General features: G+C 53.1%; 1 protein-coding gene across 4 annotated transcripts in view; it reads left to right on the top strand.

Moving 5' to 3' along the window:
- Positions 1-20597, top strand: part of SAP130 (Sin3A associated protein 130) — an 862033-nt gene that overhangs the window by 636778 nt on the left and 204658 nt on the right. For all 4 annotated transcript variants that reach the window (XM_085634456.1, XM_085634459.1, XM_085634457.1 and 1 more), the window contains one exon: positions 3045-3148. In XM_085634456.1, the coding sequence (XP_085490582.1) occupies positions 3045-3148 (104 nt within the window). The remainder of the gene's footprint in view (positions 1-3044; positions 3149-20597) is intronic.

Below are 20597 nucleotides of genomic sequence, written 5' to 3'. Positions count from 1 at the left end.
CAGGCGGGAGTGGGGGACGCAGCTGCCCCCCTCCAGAGTCCCGTTTGCTAGTAGTATAGCGGTCCACCGTGGTTTGGGTTTGCGGGGTGGCCGCCTGCGTGTTACGGACTCTACCCATCTTCACCGGTGGAGCAAGTCGTCGGTGCAGGCCAGGAGATGAGGTACGGCCGGGAGTCCAGCAGCAGGAGGAGACAGGCACCCAGACCGTCGATACTCTGGTCCAGGCTCCCCCGGGTAAGGTTCGAACCGACCCCTCGCCCCGGGCCGCAGCCCGAGACAGCCGGGAGACGCCAAAGGGCAGGAAGGGTTCCGACCGAGGACAGAGGCCGCCGGGGCCGAGGAGGCCAAGAGGGCCAACACACCCCACAGCCAGCAAACACGGAGCGGCACCTCTAAGGAAACCGTGGTGCCGGAAAGCGAGGGAGACAGCAAGGAGGAGGGGGGGTGGGGTGGTGCCACCACCACACCGCCTGCCACCCGATATGATGGCTGAACCCAGCCCCACGCACCGGCAGGCGAGCCCCCAAGGCCACTAGGGAGTCCAGACGCCCCCGAAGGCCGGCCGCCCGCCCCGGTCAGTCCAGAGCGGTGGGTGATTTGATCCTGATGAGGGAGAGGCCAGGCAGGTCCAGGGCTCCCCACGGGCCAGCAGGCACAGGAGACAACCCCCGACGTGAAGTGTGGTACGGGAGGGGGGGCCTGGAGCAGCGATGCCAGCACTCCGCCCGCCACCCAACACAGTGCCCGATCACCGGCCCCACATAGTCCAGGGCTCAAGGCCACCACAAGGAACCGGCACCCCCAGAGGCCCCGCAGCAAAGAGGAGGTCACCGCCCCAACTCCGGTCCAAATCAGCAGGGGAGATAGAGCGAGGTAACCGGGGTAGAAGAGCCAGGCGGAATCAGTCTCCTACTGGTCATCTAGTACAGGGGCGCCCCCAGAGAAGAAATGCGGCGCGGGGTGGGAATCGCCAACGTCCCCCCAACACAGTGGCCGAAACACCGGCCCCATTTACCGGCCGTCCAAGGCCTGCAGGTACCACGAGGCTCGGGCGCCTCCACAGATCCGGTGCGGCAGACTGAGAACAGATCAGGCTGAAGGATGGATGTCCACAGCCCCGGATTGCCTCTGGGGGGCTCAGGGCTGCTTACCCCTGCGGGATGCAGCGATGGATGGTGTCAGGGCCTCAGACGTCCGCCAGGGAAGGCCTCGCCCCCCAAAGGCCCGCCAGACCGTGCAATCAGCGCCGGGCCAGGGGAGAGTACCAGAAGTAGTCGAGGAAGAGCACCGCTCCCCACACCACTGCCCGACACTGGCAGTCGAGGTTCGATAGTCTGCGCGTGGCTACAGGCCCGCCTGGTGAGGTTCGGATATGGGCCCCCCGGAGCAGCAGGCCAGGCCTGGATCTCCTGGAAGCCGGGCCGCTCCTGACGGCCGCCGCACCCCCAGCACACCACCCCCAGCACCGGGGGGCCCTCACACCAGAAATGTCCACAGCACGGACTTGCAATGAGAGCAGACAGGCACAACCACCGGCGCAGCCAGGGGAGCCAGACCCCCAAGAAGGCGCCGAGCCTAGAGAGGAAGGTCTGCCGGGGCCGCCATTTTAAGGACTCAGGGCTGGCGGGAGAAGTTGGCGGCTCTCAACTGCGGGGATGCCAGCCCACCTAAGAGGGATCAAAAGAGAGCCGGCAGTGATGGGAAGCTCAGCGGGTAGACATAGGAGGTGAGCAGCAGCTGGTAACGGGCGGATGACGGAGGGGTCCGGAGCACTCTTAGAGTGCGTCTGCCATCTTGACACCTCAGGCCACGCCCCCCCACAGTGGTGTCTTAATTTAGTACTAGTAGAGCTAATGAAAGCACTCTTTGAGCCTGGAGTTTCACTTAATGTTCTTACCTTTTAAGAAGAGCTTTCCTTGTAGAGATCACGTCTTCTAAGAGAGTAATAAAGGTAGTCACTCGCTGTACCACAACCATACATAATTATTTACAAAGTTCAGATCACCGTGGTGACAAACCCAAGCTTTTTTTTACCCTGAGGTAGTGTCACCTTTTCACATCAATCAAACCATAAAACTAACAGCCTTCATAACAAAATGCTTAAGCAGAAAGGGCAGTGAATACATTAAATACAAGTAGAACAATGATGTACTGTATGCAAGAAATACAAAATATCAGCAAACTTTTTGGAGCACACAACACATCCATGGGGCACAGCCGTACCCAAGGACACCATTTCAAGATGGTTAGTACAAACAATTCAACAATGTTAAATACCGATGACTCGTACGTTTCCAACCAGAGAATGACCCAGACAACACCATTAATATCACCTTGTGCTTGGACCACACCCTTCACTGAATGATGGAGACCTTCATCTGCCTGAATGGAACCAAGACTGAAATCATAGTCGTTGGAAAACGTGATTACAGTTTGACTGGCACACAGGTCTTGCAACCCTTCTTTCAACCATCCCAAAAGACAAGTACCTGGGGCTACTGTTGAACTACAAACGATTGTTCGTTCCTAACGTCAATAAGATCAAATTCCAGCTCTCCTTGTTTAAAAAAAATACTCCCTGTACACCCTACCTCACTAAGCGTTTTCTCTCCAACCGAAGTGTTCTGCTTGCTGATCCTTAAGGTTACATGCAGAACACTATAAAACTAAATAAAGGCTCTGTAATCCCCTGCTGAATAGCTGAGTCCATCGTGTATTACAACATGAATCTGTTGCTCATTTGGTTAACGAGAGTTATCTGTGTTGCCATTTATTATTTCCATTCAGTTAATATGGTTATCTAACTTCCAAGTGTATCGGACTGAAAGTATATTTTATTCATGCTTCTCTTAAGTCACCTGAAGAGCTATTGAGAACATATCAGGCCTGTTAAAGGTGCCAACCTCAGAAATAGAAACCATTTTATTTGTGATTGATCACTACTGTCAGTTTGTCTTAAGATGCATACTCCACCCAACATTGCTGGTGGGTTCCGGGTGTCAGTGTTTATAATAAAAACAATGTTTTGACTTGTCTTTCTGCAGAAGAGAAGAAAGCAACACTGCAGGAGATGGCCAGTCAGAAGGGGATTTCTTGCCGAGCCCAGGGCTGGAAGACTCACCTGTGTGCAGCTCAGTTACTGCAGCTAGTAAGTGGAGTGAGGGTCAAAAGGACTGTGCTCTTATTGATGATGCACAGCATTCAGCTATGCCTGAACTGGATTATATAAAGTAAACACTTTTTGTCCACATGTAATGCTTCCAAGGTAATGGATAGGGTAGAGTTAAGAATTATTCCTCTAAACGTAGAGTCTCTACCCTGCTCCTTGTTTTGGAAAACACCTGTGGGGGCCTCTGCACCATTAGAAATGGTATCAGAAAGAGCATTCTATTTTTACTCTGTTTTCCTATAACATGGTCACCTGTTGTTTTTTAGCTGTCCCCAGCCATTATGCACCACAACGAAGCTACAGTCTTTCCTCACATGCTGTGAGAACACTCCCAAGTTATTGAGTACATTTGTTTTTCATTTTCCTGTAAAATGCTGACCACTCTGTAACTTTCTTTGCCAATGCCAATGTGGCTATGGAGGTAATAACCACTTTGGTGAAAATCATCTGACCTGAAGAGAAACACAAGCTATTAGAAGCAGCCTTAGACAGTGTTCCAACCACCTAATCCATATGTATCCCTCCTGCCATGCATGAATTGCCCCCCTTAAGTCTCCTTTGGTGTCCCATAGCCACTGGTTTTCTTTACTAACGTAATAGCAGGTAGTGGAAGGTCATCAAGCCTTATCGCAGCACCGTCGTTAGCTCAATCAATCAATCAATCAATCAATCAATCATAGGCATTTGTATAGCGCACTGCTCACCCGGAGGGTCTCAAGGCGCTGGGGGGGGGGGAACGCTACTGCTCGAACAGCCAGGTCTTGAGTTGCTTCCTGAAGGCGAGATGGTCTTGCGTTGTCCGGAGGTGGATGGGGAGGGAGTTCCATGTCTTGGCTGCCAGGTAGGAGAAGGATCTTCCTCCGGCGGTGGCTCTGCGGATGCGAGGGACGGTGGCAAGAGCGAGGCTGGCGGAGCGGAGCTGGCGGGTGGGCTTGTGGAAGGTCAGGCGGCTGTTGAGGAACTTGGGGCCCAGGTCGTGGAGGGCCTTGTGTGCGTGGGCGAGGAGTCGGAACGTGATTCTTTTGTTGACGGGGAGCCAGTGCAGGTCTCTCAGGTGTCCGGAGATGTGGCTGTGTCGGGGGATGTCCAGGATGAGTCGTGCTGAGGCGTTCTGGATCCGTTGGAGTTTCTTCTGGAGTTTGGCGGCGGTGCCGGCGTAGAGGGCGTTCCCGTAGTCCAGCCGACTGGTGACGAGGGCCTGGGTGACCGTCTTCCTGGTCTCGATGGGGATCCACCGGAAGATCTTTCGAAGCATGCGCAGGGTGTTGAAGCATGAAGACGAGACGGCGTTGACTTGTCTGGTCATCGAGAGGGAGGAGTCCAGGATGAAGCCTAGGGCGCGTGCGTGGTCCGTTGGCTTGGGGGTGGCTCCCAGGGCGGGGGGGCCACCAGGAGTCGTCCCAGGCGGAGGGTGATGATCCCAGGATGAGGACCTCTGTCTTGTCTGAGTTCAGTTTCAGGCGGCTGTTCTTCATCCATTCGGCGACGTCTTTCATCCCTTCATGTAGGCTGGCTCTGGCGGCGTCTGGGTCGCTGGTGAGGGAGAGGATCAGCTGGGTGTCGTCGGCGTAGGTGATGATCTTGAGGTTGTGTTGACGTGCGATGGTTGCGAGGGGGCTCATGTAGACGTTGAAGAGGGTGGGGCTGAGCGATGACCCTTGTGGAACGCCGCAGATGACTTCGGTGGCCGCTGACCGGAACGGGGGGAGGCGGACTCTCTGGGTTCTTCCGGTGAGGAATGAGGTGATCCACTCCAGGGCCTTCTCCTGGATGCCGGTGTTGTTCAGGCGCTGTACCAGGGTGCGGTGGCAGACAGTGTCGAACGCTGCGGAGAGGTCCAGGAGGATGAGGGCCGCAGTTTCCCCGTTGTCCATTAGGGATCTGATGTCGTCTGTGGCTGCGATGAGGGCGGTCTCCGTGCTGTGGTTGGCTCGGAAGCCGGATTGCGAGTGGTCGAGGGATCCGTTGGTCTCGAGGAAGGCAGCTAGCTGTCTGTTGACGGTCTTCTCGATGACTTTGGCAGGAAACGGGAGGAGCGAGATGGGGCGGTAGTTCTTGAGGTCGGAGGGGTCTGCAGTTGGTTTCTTCAGCAGGGCACTGATCTCGGCGTGTTTCCAGCACTCCGGGAAGGTGGCGGTGTTGAAGGAGGCGTTGATGATGTCGTGGAGGTGGGGTGCGATGATGTGGTCGGCCGTGTTGAAGATGTGGTGTGGGCAGGGGTCCGTAGGGGATCCGGAGTGGATGGTGTTCATTGTGCGTGTTGTGTCTTCGGTGCTGACTGGGGTCCAGGTGCAGAGGGTGGCGGTGGGGGGGCATCGGTTCGGTGGTGGGGTTCGTGGTTGGTGGGCCGAAGCTGTTGTGAATGTTGACGATCTTGTTGTGGAAGAAGGCTGCGAGGGAGTCGCAGAGGTCTTGCGAGGGAGTGATGTCATTGTTTCCGGCGTCGGGGTTGGAGAGCTCTTTGCTGAAGAGTTTCTTGCTGTTGTGGGTGTTGTTGTCCAGTCGTTCCTTGAAGGCTGTCTTCTTTGTGGCGCGGATCAGTTGGTGGTGTTTGCGGGTGGCGTGTTTGAGTGCCGTCATGTTGTCTGTGGTCTGGTTGGTGCGCCAGGTGTTCTCCAGGGAGCGGCAGTTCTTCTTGGAGGTGATGAGCTCGTCGGTGAACCAGGAGGCTTTCTTGCTGCCGCGTCTGCTGGGGGGGGTTCTTCTTCAGTGGTGCGAGGGCGTCTGCGCAGTTGGTGATCCATTGTGTGAGGTTGTTGGCGGCTTCGTTGGGGTCCGTTGAGCTGGTGGGGGGGTTCTGGCTGAGGAAGGTGGTGAGCTGGTCGCCGGTGATCTTGTTCCAGCTCCTGCGGGGGGCTTGTTGAGGGTGGTGGTGGGTCGTCGTTTTACTGAAGCTGAAGTGGACGCAGCTGTGGTCAGTCCACTGGAGATTGGTGGAGTGGCTGAAGGTGACGTATTTGCTGGCTGAGAAGACTGGGTCAAGCGTGTGGCCGGCGTAGTGGGTGGGGGTGGTTACCAGTTGCTTGAGTCCGAGGTTGGCCAGGTTGTCCAGCAGAGCAGTGGTGTTGCGGTCCTTGTTGTCCTCCAGGTGGAAGTTGAGGTCCCCCAGGAGGATGTAGTCGGTGGAATTGATGGCGTGCGGGCTGATGAAGACTGTGATGTCTTCGCTGAACTGTGTGCGTGGTCCCGGTGGTCTGTAGACGAGGGTGCCTCTGAGCGTGGTCTTGGGGTCGGTGTGTATCTGGAAGTGGAGGTGTTCGGCGGAGGTGAAGGTGTCATCGGAGTTGGTCGTGATGCGGATGGTGTTCTTGTGGATGATGGCGATGCCTCCTCCTGTCTGGTTGACGCGGTCCTTCCTGGTGATTTTGTAGCCTTCCGGGACAGCGATGGCAACGTCGGGCGCTGAGGAGGCGTTCATCCAGGTTTCCGTCAGGAAGGCGATGTCTGGTGCTGTCGAGTCGAGGAGGTTCCAGAGTTCGACGGCATGCCTGTGAACGGAGCGGGTGTTGAGCAGGATGCATATCAGGTGTTTGTTGCTGGGGCTCGGTTTAGCAGGTGCGGTGTTGGGTCGGAGGCTGGTGAAGCGGCAGGTCAGGCAGGTGAAGGGTCCATGGGTGCGTCTCGGGGTGGCTCGGTAGCAGGCGGTGTTTCGGCCGGCATTGAGTGCGTGGAGGGTTTTGGCGTCGTAGATGTGCAGGCTGTGCTGGCGAGGGCGAGGACCAGGGGGTCTGGCGCTGGGCGCGGTCCAGGCGCGGACGGGCGCACCTTCGGCGCTCCCGCTGCACGCGTCCGCTGCGCGGTCGCTCTGGGGGCGTCATAAGTAAGGAGCCGGGAGGGAGGAGCAGCTGGGTGGCGGGAGCGGGGCGGCGAATGGAATCACAGGGGGGCGGGGCCGCAGGGAGGAAGCGGCGGGAAATTCCAAGAAGCAGCGGGCAGCGGGAAATTCCCAGGAGCAGCGGGAAATTCCCAGGAGCAGCGGGCAGCGAGCGAAGGAATCTGCAGGCAGGAGGCGGCAGAGGCAGGCAGGAGCGGCAGCAGTGAGTGGGGCGACCAAGCCCTGTGGAGGGCTGAGCTCAGACTGGTGTACTAAGTACGCGGAGCCTTTTGCTTCTTTATTCTCCTTACTTTGTCACTTTTCCTTGGTGGAATCTGCCTGAGCGCCTGACTGCTAGATCCTGCCTAGGGTATCAAGATAAGATTTTTTAAGACCACTGTTGTGTAGTTCCTACAAATCTATATAGGATCTGCGCGTTTAGACAACATAAACTACGGGATTAGTGTCCAGACTGATTCCATACACCCCCAATTGATATGTTAACCTGTAGACCAGCTAGCTCACAGTGCCACTATTAGCCTTCCAACCTTACCAAGAAGTGAATAGTTTCAGGCAACTATTGAACATGACAACCCTGACCCCTCGGGGATCGGGGAAACAGTACAGTACTTTTCGCGGAGTCACTTGTGCTCACTTTGTCTCAGAGAGATGCACAGAATTAACGGTGGAGATGTTTTCAATAAGCATTTATTGAACAAGCGTCATCCTAGTAAAAAATGTGTTCTACAACAACCATTAGACAGAAACAGATATATACGATTACAAGCACCAACAGAGTAAATAAAAAGTAGAATTCTACCATGGTGCTAAAACAGTTTATATATGCAGGCATATAGATACCTAGCAATAATCATGCGTACGCCTAAAAAGCAAGATCCTAACTAGATGTATCTACGTTCCTAGCATGTATGTAGGTGTAAAGCCAAGAATCCCCCTAGGAAATAGCCAACCCCATTACCTGATGTGAGAGAACGAAGAACCCTGTCTTAGTCTCTAGTTGGACACCCCGCAAGGGATGTCAGACCACTGCGTGCTTCAGTGTCTGCGTGCAGGGACTTTAGCGTCTCGTGTCAGCATGGAAGCTATTTCTCCTCTGGTTTGCCCAGCAAAGATGTGGTATTTATATACCCAAAAGGTACCCTCAGGCGTTCTACCTTGATGTGTCATAATACTGTGGGCATGTCGGCCAAGGATGACGATAGCGGTGACCCTTGTACAGAGTTATTATGCAAAAGATGGTAATCCTGCTGTGCTACTGTGAGCCATCAAGAACAGACCATCATGAAAGCTTGGGACCCCCATTTTTCACACTAAGCCCCATAAAATGTTTGGCTAGCCTGTCTGGGTGTATTTTGTGGCCCATCAAAGTTCTGCTGGAAGAGGTGGATAGGCGGGCCCTGGAGTCTTAGTGCATTTTTCAAGAGATAATCCTGTGTAGTGCTTGACTGGCTAATGTAAAGTCTTTCTGGAAGGAAGCTTTCAATGGCCCAAACTGCCAATATGGGAAAGGGTGAGTGTGTTGATTGTATATTTGGCTGTTCTACAGGGATTGCTTCTTGACTGATTTATATTGCTCCCTTAAACATGAAGTCTGTTTTAAAGGGTTCAAATTCTTCCCTGAATAAGGTCTTGATTCTGAAATAGGTAGAGCATGCAAAGAACGTTTTTGGCTGCAGCCTATCAGTTGAATGATTTAGGAGTGTAGGTGTACTGACTTGGGAGTAGCTTTGTGTGGATGTTGTCAACAGACTACAAAACTATCAGAGCAATATAGACATCCTCTTATCTAGCTATGGATTTTCCATGGATTCACATGCTTGAATCATTCCCTGGCATTGAGGTGGGAGTCTCCGGTCATATGCAACAGCAGTACAAAACATCAATTAGCAGTCCTTTGTTAATTAGGCCATCCACCTTAATGAAAGTGAATGAAAATTCAACCAAGAAGGTGGAAGTACTCTAAACTATTTTTCCTTTAAGGCCATCGTACCTCGAATTTCTACCACACTTCATGTGTGCAGTTACTCTCAACTGAGCTATTCTCACTTCTCTGTTTTGAGACCGCAAACTTAAAAATGTTTTGAGAATTAACCAGAAAGGGGCTGTCTCCTTCACTCATGACCTTAGGGGCATCCTACATACTGCAAAACATCTCATCCGAGCTCTGAAGAAATATGATATCACCCACCCTGAAGGCGATCCGGTAGCAGAGAGGAAACTCTGTATCCCAAAACATGAGAAGAGGTTGCTGCCCAAGCAATCTTTCTCCCACTCCAGTTGCGGGGCCATTCACGATCGTATTCAAAGAGTTGGTCATGCGTAAAGTCCCTTTTCCATTCGTAGTCTCCCGGTAAGTCAAAGACGGGTCATAAGCACAAGAAAGACTATGCAAGACTCTATCCAATAATGCCACTCAAAAGAAGGCGATAATGCACAAGGCTATCAAATCAAAAGATTGTACTCCATAAATGACTTCTGTAGGAAACTGGGTTTGAGTTGCAGTACCACCACTTTTTGCCCCCTTTAGCTGCTAGATGCTGGTTTTAGACACTGACAGTGCACCAAGACCTGCTAACCAGACCTTCGTCCCAGTGCTCTTTCTTTAAAAAAAAACAAAAAAAAGTGATGTCTGAATGTTTTACAATTGCCAAGGACTTAAGCACCCCTGTAAGTCCCTAGTAAATGGTAACCTGGTATCTAGGGCCTGGGTACTAAAGAGGGTCCCTAAGGGCTGCAGCATATCCTGTATCACCCTAAGGGACCCACACCCAAATTGCACTCTGACTGCCCTTGCAGGCTGCGTGACATGGTGCAAACCATGAGTGAAAACATGACATGGCACACTGCTGTGTGCCCTGCCAAAGTCACTGCATTTAATATATGTAAGTCACCCCTACAACAGACCTTTGAGCTCTAAGGCAGAGTGCAGTATATCTTAATTGAGACCATATCTGCACGAGCAGATATGCCCCTGTGATGTCTAGTTATGTTAATGGATATTGCGAGTGAACGGGGACGACATTTTAAGGTATGTACTAGGCACTGGTCAGAATGAGTTACCCAGCTACATAATGGCTTCACTGAAACCTATGGTGTTTTGTATCAAACACCTCATATTAATAAACCCACACTAATTCTAGTGATGGATGTATTTTTTTTTTTTTTTTTAAACCTTTATTTTCAAAAGTCAGGACACAGCTATTCAGCCGACAACCCGGAAGTTCGGCAGCATCGATATATAGAAACAGAGATGCGTCCCCAGTACCGTGAAAGGAGAAGTGCAAAGGTTCAATTTTTAAATAAACACAAAAACACACAACAAACCCCAGCAAGGCAAGAACACTGAATGCCCATGGTGAAAGCCCCCCAGGGGAGGCCGGACCCCACTCATCTACCAGTTACAATACAGTGTAAAGAGGAAGAAGGGGGACAGCAGAGGCCAAAAAAGTTCATAAACCATACTGAGCTGGAAAGAAGGTTAGGAGGAAAGCTGTTCCTCGGGAGGATCCAGATCCGGGGCAAGACATATTCCCCCCCCTGTATTGATTCCACCACCCCCAGATGGCATGCCACTTCCGGGGGCGGCCTCTAGCGCAATAGACCGTCTTCTCCCTGAACATACTCCAGTCCATATTTTCTTTCCACGCGGTCAATGTGGGGGGCCCCGAAGAGCCCCACAATCGCGCGATATCTCTCTTAGCAACCATGTTACCCAGAGTCACCCATTGGGTCTGTGCCTCATCGTGGTCAGTGGCCCCCCAGACATTCAGGAGGCAACACCGCGCCTCCGGCTGCATAGCAATGCCAGTCACCTCCCCCATCACTGCATGGACTCTCCTCCAGAATTCCGTAATGACACCACATTCCCAAATGATATGCAGGAAAGTACCCACCATACCACATCCCCTCCTGCATAGGCCGTCCTCCGAGAATCCCATGTGAACCAGCCGTGGCCCCGTCACATACACTCGATGCAGTATTTTAAGCTGCACCAGCCTCAGACGCGACGGGATCGCGACCTCCTTAGGAGAGGAAACAGCCGACTGCCAGTCCTCATCATCCAACTCGAGGCCATCCCTAGTCCACTGGTCCCTCAGCCCCAGAAGCATGTCTGCCCGGACGTTGATCAGTTTCTTATAGATGAGCGAGATCGTGCTCTCGGGCATATGGCCATCAAGGACCCGGTCCTCCAATGGAGAGGACTCAGGCACCTTCTCACCCTCTACGAGGACTGATCGGAGGGCGTGACGCAACTGAATATATCGGAAATACTCGGAGGGCCCCAGCCCATACTCCGTCTGCAACTCTTCAAAGGACTTCACCTTCCCCTTATCCAGCACATCTCCCACCCTGGAGATGCCGATCAGGTCCCATTTATCAAACCCTTTTGTATGCCAAAGCCTTCCCAGTCTCTCCGATTCAAACAGCGGGGTAGCGAGGGTGAGCCTATCCTTCCAGCCCAGCGAGTCAGTTGCCATCTTCCACACACGCACTGCCACACCAGTCGGCCCCGTGAGGGACGAGTCTAGGGACCGCGAGTACAACGCCCTGTAGTAGTTAGCACCACGCAGCAACCACCTGTCCATGGCATACCCAGGGCTGAGGGCAGGGCCATAAAACCCATGATTAATCGCGCTCAGCTGGGTGGCCCAATAGTACCGTCGGATGTCTGGGAGCACAATGCCCCCGTCGTACCATGGAAGCGTCAACTTTGCGATAGCTATACGCGGCCGCCCATCCCAAAGCAACCTTCGTTGGAGGCCTTCGACCTCCCGAAAGTATTTGGCCGGAACCCAGTCCAAAGTATTCTGCAGTGCGTAGAGGAAGCGGGGAAGAGACATCATTTTGAACAGGGCCGCACGCCCAACAAGGGAGAGCGGCAACCTCCGCCAGCCTTCAACATCTCGCCTCAGGCGTGCCAGGGGGGGGAGCAGGTTCTTCTCATATCGCACAGCAGAGTCCATGGAGATAAAAATCCCCAAATACACGAAGCCCTGCTGAGCGACCTGTATCGAACATGTTCTAGGGATCGGTGGAACCTCGCCACTAAGAACATACAAATACGATTTACTCCAGTTGATAACGAGACCCGAGTTCCTACCAAAAGATGTGAGTACTTCACAGACCACTATAAGTGATTTCTTGGGTGAGGCAAGATACAGCAGGATATCATCAGCATAGAGCGAAATACGGTCCTCGTGTTCAGGCGACCATCTAAGGCCCCGTATATCCGGGTGCCAACGTATCCACGCAGCCAGCGGCTCAAGGGCGAGGGCAAACAACAAAGGCGACAGGGGACAACCCTGCCGAGTACCCCTCCCAAGCTGAAACGGAGTCGACTCCCGACCATTCACCACCACACTCGCAAGAGGCCCCTCATACAGCAACCTCACCCAGCTCACAAAACCGTGGCCAAAGCCGAACTTGGTCAGCACGGCCCACAAGTATGCCCATTCCACCGTGTCAAAGGCCATCGTGGCATCAAGAGACGCCACAATAGCTGGTTCACGCAGCGTGCCCGCCCTGGCGATTACACCATGAAGGCGCCGAAGATTTAACGCTGTGTTTCGGTGCGGGATGAAGCCGGATTGATCCGGGTGGACCAAGTCACCGAGTACCCTAATCAATCGGGTCGCCAGGATTTTAGCCAGAATTTTCGGCTCCGCGTTAAGAAGTGAGATAGGCCTATATGAGGCGCACTTATCTCGGGGTTTGCCCTCTTTGTGTATAACCACAATCGTCGCCAGTCGCTGATCCAACGGGAGGGTCCCACTCCCCCGCGCCTCCAGAAACATGGCGCGCAGGTGAGGGGCGACCCCATCCGGAAACAGCTTGTACAGGTCGACCGGCAAGCCGTTCGGTCCCGAGGCCTTGCCCGAGTTTAACGCGCGGATAGCCCCCGCCACCTCGTCAACCGTTATGTCACCATCTAGATCGTCCCTATCTATATCGGAGAGACAGGGCAACTCGATATCACGGAGGAGGTCACACGAGTCTTCGGGCGGCCTATCCGACACTGAGGCATAAACCCTACAGAAATAGTCCGAGAAACACTTTACAATCCTCTCAGGTTCCACAATCGCCTCTCCCCTCTCTCCCGTCAACTCTGGCACAACTCTATTGACCCGTTCTTTTTTGTCCAGCCAAGCCAGGAGTTTCCCTGCCTTGTCACCAACATCATACAGACGGCCCTGCTGTTCCCTACTGAGGGTCTTAGCGGCGTTCGTCACCAGGTCCTTATACTCAGTTTGCTTCAAGCAAAGCTCATGCAGCGAGGACTCTGTAACCTCCTCCTCCAGCGCTCCCTCCAGAGCCGCGATCTCCTCCTCCACCTGCAGAACCTCGCCATCTCTCCGCCGCTTGGCAGCTACTACTAGGGAGAGGGCTTCCCCTTGAAGCACGGTCTTAAAAGCTTCCCACAGCGACACTGCCGAGTCCACGGATCCCTGATTGTCCTTGAAAAAATGATCTACTTTCTTTACCAGCGCGCTGCGCATCTTGGGGTCTCGGAAATACCACGGGTCGATAGGGGCCACCCTTCCTCCTCCCTCCCGACCCAGATCCAGCCGGATCCACACTGGCGAATGGTCAGATATACCACGCGCCATGTGCCTCGCCTCGGAGACCAGCGAGGCATGCGCGGCCAGAGTGAGTAGGTAATCAATCCTGGAAAGACTACCATGTGCCCCGGAGTGGAACGTGTATTGGCTCTGTGTGGGGTGCCGGAGCCTCCAGCAGTCTTCCAGGCCAAGCGTGTCTAGGAAGTCTGAAAGCCACTTCTGAGCCCCCCCTGTGTCGCTGGGCGGGTATCTATCCAACAGGCCGGAGCCAACAGCGTTGAAATCACCTCCCACCACAAGCATACCCCCCGGGAGATCCAGCAGGGCCCTACCCAGATCTGTGAACGTGGAGGCCTGCAGGGCCGGCGGGACATAAACCGAAACTAAAACCAAAGTTCTTCCTTCCCACCGCCACCGCCACAAACCTCCCCCTATCATCAACGATGGTGGAGTCCACCTCAAATGGTAGCGAAGCTCTGACTAGGATGCCCACACCCCTGGACCCAGAAGAGAATCCCGAATGTGCTATGAATTTATAACCCTTCCTATTCAGAGCATAGCACGTATTACCTATAAGATGCGTCTCCTGCAGCAGGGCAACATCCGGCATTGACCGTTTCAAGAATTGCAAAACAATCCCACGCTTAATGCGATCCCCCAAACCATTAACATTCCAGCTTATAACACTTAAGCCCCTACCCCCCATCCTCAAACGTAAAGAGGCCCACCCCACACCCGAAGAGCCACCATGGAACAGTCCTGGAAATAATCACCATGCCTTGCAGAAATAAACCCCCCAACAACAAACCCAAAATCCCAGAAACTCCCCCCACCCTGCACCCCTGCTGCAGCTTACAAAGCCCCCCCAACTTGCAGTGTGCCTGTCGCCCTATAAAACCCAAAATCTACAAAAAGTACCCTAAGGGAGGAAAAGAGCACCCCTCGTCCTCCCGCAACCCTCCGCATTTACTGCACTCTATTCAAGTCTTCAAATATAGCCAAATCGGGTCAGACCGGCTCCGAAATATCAGCCCTGCCCATCCCGGCCACTGTCCCCATCCTCGGCAGTGTCGTCCCCCGTCCGTCGCCGGGGCAAAGCGTCCAGCCATTCATCGGCCATAACAGGAGAGTCAAAGAAGAATGTCCGATCTTCGTGCACCACACGTAATCTGGCAGGGAAGAGCATGGCATACTTCAGATCCCTCTCCCGGAGCCGCCTCTTCACCCCCAGGAAGCCCTGTCTCTGCCTCTGCACCTGCTGGGTGAAGTCCGGATAGAAATTCACCGACGCGTTCTGGAAGGGGACCAGGCCCGTCACCCTCGATGCTTGCAGGATAGCGTCCCGATCTCGAAAATGAAAGAGCCGGGCGACGATCGGCCTCGGCGGGGCACCCGCCTTGGGCCTCCCACCCGGCACTCTATGGGCCCTTTCAACCGCAAAGAACTTTCCAAGACCCTTAGGCTGCAGATGATTAAGCACCAAGTCCTCGACAAGCAGGTCAACCGAAGCCTCATCCGAGGACTCCGGGACCCCGATGACGCGCACGTTGTTGCGCCTGGCCCGGCTCTCAAAGTCCTCCAGCCGGCGGGCGGCGAGATCACTCTCGGTCCTCAGCTTACGAACCTCGGTCTGCAGTTCCGTGACATCATCGGTGAGGCCCGTGGTCTTGAGGTCCGGGTTCTTAACCCGTTCATTCGTTTTGCCCAAGTCCGCACGGATCAGGTTGACATCCACCAAGATGGCATCCACCTTATGCGCCAGGGCATCAAACTGTCTCCCAATCGAAGTCTGCATCCCTTCGAGCGCGCCCATGACATCCTGTAGTGAGAGCTCCGGGGCCAAAGGCGAGGCCGCCTTCTGGGTATCCGGCGACTGGCTCGACCCACTCGGTGATCCCTTCTGCAGAGCATAACGGTCCATGCTATTGACTTGGGTATAGGCTCCCCGCCTGGTAGACTTAGCCTTCAGCCGATCCACCTCTGCTTTGCCCGACATGGTTGACACCAAGCAGGTCGGTTCAGATAAGACGGGTCCCTCTCAACGAAAGGCATCAGGAGTGATCAGTTCTGCAGTAGGCCGCCAGAGTAGCCTGCAGAGCGTCCATAGGGTAATAAAGCCACCAAGAGCTCTCCAGGGGCAGGGCTGACAAAGGGAGAGAAAGTGAAAGGACGGGGACCTCCGTCCGACAGTTCACACCTCGCCTGGCCGTTGTTGTTCAACTAGGAGTCGGGCATCCTGCCAAGTCTAGCCCCTGGCATCCCTCGGAGATAGGCCACAATCTTCCGCCAGGCATAAGTCCGGTTCCCGGTGGGCGATCCGACCGCGGGTAGCATCAATCGCCTCCCTGACAAGTCATCCACACGATGCCATGCATACCGACAGGATTAGAGACAGGATAGTCGACGGAGGGCGCGAGGGTCTCGGGAGCTCTGAGCTCACGCGGCCATCTTGGTCAAGCGCTAGGCTCCTCCCTCCAGTGATGGATGTATTAATACCGGCACCCAGAGGTACCTTAGAGGGTACCCCCTGAACCCTACTAGCCCTCTAGTGTGCTAGCTAGCTGACAGGTCCGGTCCAGGCTGCCTCCACAGACTAGTGCCTGAACCCCTACCTCTGGCCCGCTCTCAGAGGTCAGAAACAATGTCTGCTTTGGCAGGATGGGTTTACAGCTCCTCCAGCAGGAAGGCTAGTAAATCAGCAAATCAAGGTCAGAGGCTTCAAAGACACTGCCGCCTTTGATACATATTTCACAAAAACAATGGGGAAACCCTGTGTCCCTCAGAACCTGGGTATCAAACAACAAAGCTACAATGGTTCTGTCAGGTGTGAGACTGATTTCTTCACAGCATTATGTAATTTTTCAGTAGTACCATATAATAGTACCCAACAGGAACACATGGAAAAACCACTTCATGTATACTGAATTCAATCAGACTATTTATTTAACTAGATTTTTCAGGCTGTCAACAATAAAACAGTGACATGTGAAATAAGTGCTCAGTGACTGTGGTAAAGTGAATGCAATATATACAAGTGCAAGTAAAATATGTACAGATATTCACAATAGATATTACAATTTAATCACAGAAGGGGTCAGTACAAGTCTAATCAATGTCTTCGGTAGCGGGCAAGAATACACTATGTTCAAAACCTATGTTCAAAACCAGGAGACTCGATATTACTGAGCCAGCAAGTTACGCCGACGTTTCGACCCTGACGACAGCTTATTTCATAGGTGTCATGGCGAGTCTTCCTCAAGGATATGGAATGGGTTTGGACAGCCAGAATCTGAGGTCTAACTTTCTCAGATGAACTCTTCTTCTTGCGTCTGAATAGTATCTGATATGAATCAGGGACCAGGATAATCCTTATGTGATTTTTGATAAGAAGACTGGGAACTCAATTATCCCTTTCTTTCATTGTTTCAAAGGCGCACTATTTCAATGGCACGTCCTCCGTGGAGACAGCCTTTGATACATAAGCCTGGCTCACCCCAGACCTGAGAGATGCCTCTCCCTGAGGCCCATTTGGCACCAGCATAGGCAGGAAAATTAGATAGTCAGGAGGCGTGTTGCACTGGCAGGCTGGACACACCTTTAGGGTGGGCCACCTGAATGGAACACGAAAGAAAGAATTCCACCATCTTGTCGGTAGTGCAATTAGGAACTCTTGGACAGGGTGATGCCCACTCCCCACAGGAAGTGGTCTTCTAAGGTGTGTAGTGACACCAGGGGTAAGTAGCCAGCTGACTACTACCCTTCATTCCCCTTAGCGCTCCTAAAGCTAGTATTTAGGTGCCCCCCCTGACACCAGGAAATGAGATTCGACTACTGGAAACCCAGGAAGAAAAAAGGACCGATGAGTCTGGTAACTGAAGAAATCAAATCAAATCAGGTGTTTGTTAAGCGGGACTACTCACCCGTAAGGGTCTCAAGGCGCTGGGGGGGGGGTGGGGGGTTCGCAGGTTCCAGTCGATCATGGAGGGCGGGGGGCTCTGTCGAAGAGCCAGGTTTTGAGGTTTTTTGTGAAGATGGGGAGCGATGTTATTTGTCTGAGGTGGAGTGGAAGGTCGTTCCAGGCTGTGGCCGCGCGGAAGAAGGAGCGGCCTCCCGATCTGGTCTTTCTGGTGCAGGGGACCACGGCGTAGGAGAGCTGAGCTGATCGTAGGGTCCTTTGGGGTGCGTGGAATTTGAGTCGGCTTTTCAGGTATGCTGGTTCGGTGTCGTGGAGGGCCTTGTGAGCATGGGTTAGCATCTTCAAGGGGACTCTAGCTTCAATGGGGAACCAGTGGAGTGTGCGCAGGTGCTGGGAGATGTGGCAGTGTCTTGGCAGGTTGAGGACCAGTCTTGCGGCGGCGTTTTGGATGTTCTGTAGCTTGCGGGTGAGGTTTTTGTTTATTCCGGAATAGTGTGTTGCTGTAGTCGAGCCTGCTGGTGACCAGGGCGTGAGTGACGGTCTTTCTGTGTGCGAGGGGGATCCATTTGAAGGTCTTACGTAGGAGGCGGAGGGTGTGGAAGCAGGAGGACGAGACGAAGTTGATCTGGCGGTCCATTTTGAGCTCAGAGTCCAGGATGATTCCCAGGTTGCGTGCGTGGTCCGTGGGGGTGGGCGAGCTTCCGAGGGCGGGGGCCACCAGGTGTCGTTCCAGGCGTCTGGGCCCATGATGAGTACTTCTGTTTTGTTGGTGTTTAGTTGTAGGCAGCTGTGTTTCATCCATTTGGCGACTGCTTCCATGCCTTCTTGAAAGTTGTGTCTGGCGGTGTTGGGTTCGTTGTATAGGCTGAGGATGAGTTGGATGTCTTCTGCGTTTGTAGAAAACAAAGGGAGAGCGAGAGAAGGAAAGGGGTGCATCCGGATCCCCTGTATAATATATGTTTAAACAATGATGGACGAACCCAATCTTTGTGTGGAACTCTCACTGATAGGCAGTGTTTGGGACCCACTGGGTTTGTTTAAAGACCCCTCACACACCAACCTGGTTGCTGTCATGCTTCATCATTGGGGTCCCAACCGGGTGGCCGAATGCCCCCTGGTTGTGCTACGACACCTGATTACAGCGGAGCTGGTGTGGTGCAGAAATGTGAAGTGGTGTGAATAAAAATATCTCTGAGAATCCTTGCCTTTTGGTATTTATTGTTGGCGGCTCAGGATATGATTAAAAAGTATGTGAAATGCAACTAGAGAAGAAATTATTATCTTGTAGTTGGCTATGTGTTGGGTCTACATGTTTCAGCCCGCAGGGGTATGTAGGAGGGGCTTTCTTCAGGACCGTGAAAATAAGTGAGTGGCAAAAGATGTGGTGCCACGTGATAAGTGAAAGACAAAAAAAACTAGTACCTACACACGCACAAAGGTGTGTGGACTGCGTGTTGCCGTATTTATGGGCACGTATGAAAAAGTTACCTGTGGGGAGAGAAAGAACATCACAGGACATATATACATACATGGTAATGACAAACAGATGCTGTTAAGCAACATAAAATGCAATCTTTAGGTGCTATGGTCATCCCAATTGACCTGCCTGGTGATGGTACCTGCAATGTAAACATAGATATATCTATAGTGCGCATGCTGCATGCAGAAATGGTGCAGCAGCTTTATTGCTTGAAAGGCTTAGCGATGTTATGAAGCGGTCAGGCTTCTGTGCAAAGGTCTAGTGGCAACATAGGGTTGTCACGATGCTGGCCGTGATCACCGTTAACTTAGAGTGTAGCAACGTAATTAGGTGCAAGTTTGGCCATGGTGTGAGTGAAAATTATGTATTAAGGTAGGTGAGCGCACAAGTGAGAGAGCGGACACTGAGCCGTCCGGCGTGGCGCGCTGTATTAATTTAAAACACAATTGAAAACAAAGCACGGAATACATAAAGCGGCGCTTATGTAGGAGATATAATTACACTATGATTGAGTGTGGGTGGCCGATTCAGGGCTCGGGAGGAGTTCGCTCCTCTGAAAAACCTCTGAGAAGAGAAAAACGGCAAGTGAGCTACAGGGTTAGAAAAATGCTCACGAAATGCCTGGAAACGTGTGGCCAGCAGCGCAAGCATACTTTGTCTCAAAGCGGACCCGATTGGAACCTGGTGTTGTCTCCCGTCATCCCGGATGGTACTGGGGGCCGGGGTGGTCTCAGGTTAAAGTAGTAGTAAGGGCCATGGAGTACGTGCCGGGATGGCCGTGCTCTGCATGGCTGGGTGCGGGATAGGTATCTGCGCATGTGCTCACTTCTCCGTGAGCATGCGCGGTGGTCTGACGCCGCGCATACGTGGACTGTGATGTATTGTATTTTGGAGATGGCGTTCTAGCTTTCCCAAATAGGTGCCAGTGTCGCACAAGTGGAAATGATGCGGATTTGGTGCAAGTTGGAAGCTCTTCAGAAACACATATGGCGAGGTTGAATGGGGAAGACTTGTGCAGCGCTAGTAGGGGGAAGGTGCTATTGCAGCACGATAAGGGGGCGCCATGTATCAGCCTAGTGGGAAGTTCTGGTATCTTTGTAAATAGGGTGCTGAGCTCGGGGAAGCACCTGTAGCTGGCGTGTGAGCTATTTTGGAAAGGTGCTTGAGTGGCGTAAGTAGGAAAAGGTGTTGTTGCAGCATAGGTAGGGGGCGCTGTATGTAAGCGGAATGGAATGTTCTCTAGCATGTCTGCTGCTAGACGGCAGATAGTGGGTGCTGCGGGCAAGTCAACTGGCAGTGGTTGGCTTGGTGATAAAGACTGCGCCCGCGGAGGTTCTAGGCACAGTAACAAGCATGGGGGCAATGACAAGTAGAGAAATGAACTTGGCAATTGCAAGGGTCTTGTGGGTGGTAGGGTGGGTGGGGCACAGGGCGGCAGTGGGCTCAGAGGCTCAGACTGGGCGCCGGTATCGGTGGGCACAGAAATGTTTTGCTTATGATGTGGGTGGCATTGGGGATGTTTTTTTGCCCCTGGTGGAAATGCGGAATTTATGATCTTCTCAGACTGTTCCATGGAATGTTGTCGTTCAAACCAGTAATATGGCTTGACAGACGGTATATCCATCTCAGTTCTTTCT

The sequence above is a fragment of the Triturus cristatus genome, chromosome 11 (assembly GCF_964204655.1).
Source record: "Triturus cristatus chromosome 11, aTriCri1.1, whole genome shotgun sequence".
Classification (NCBI taxonomy): Eukaryota; Metazoa; Chordata; class Amphibia; order Caudata; family Salamandridae; genus Triturus; species Triturus cristatus.
Note: the sequence above shows the minus strand (reverse complement) of the source record. Positions and strands in the feature narration are given on the sequence as shown.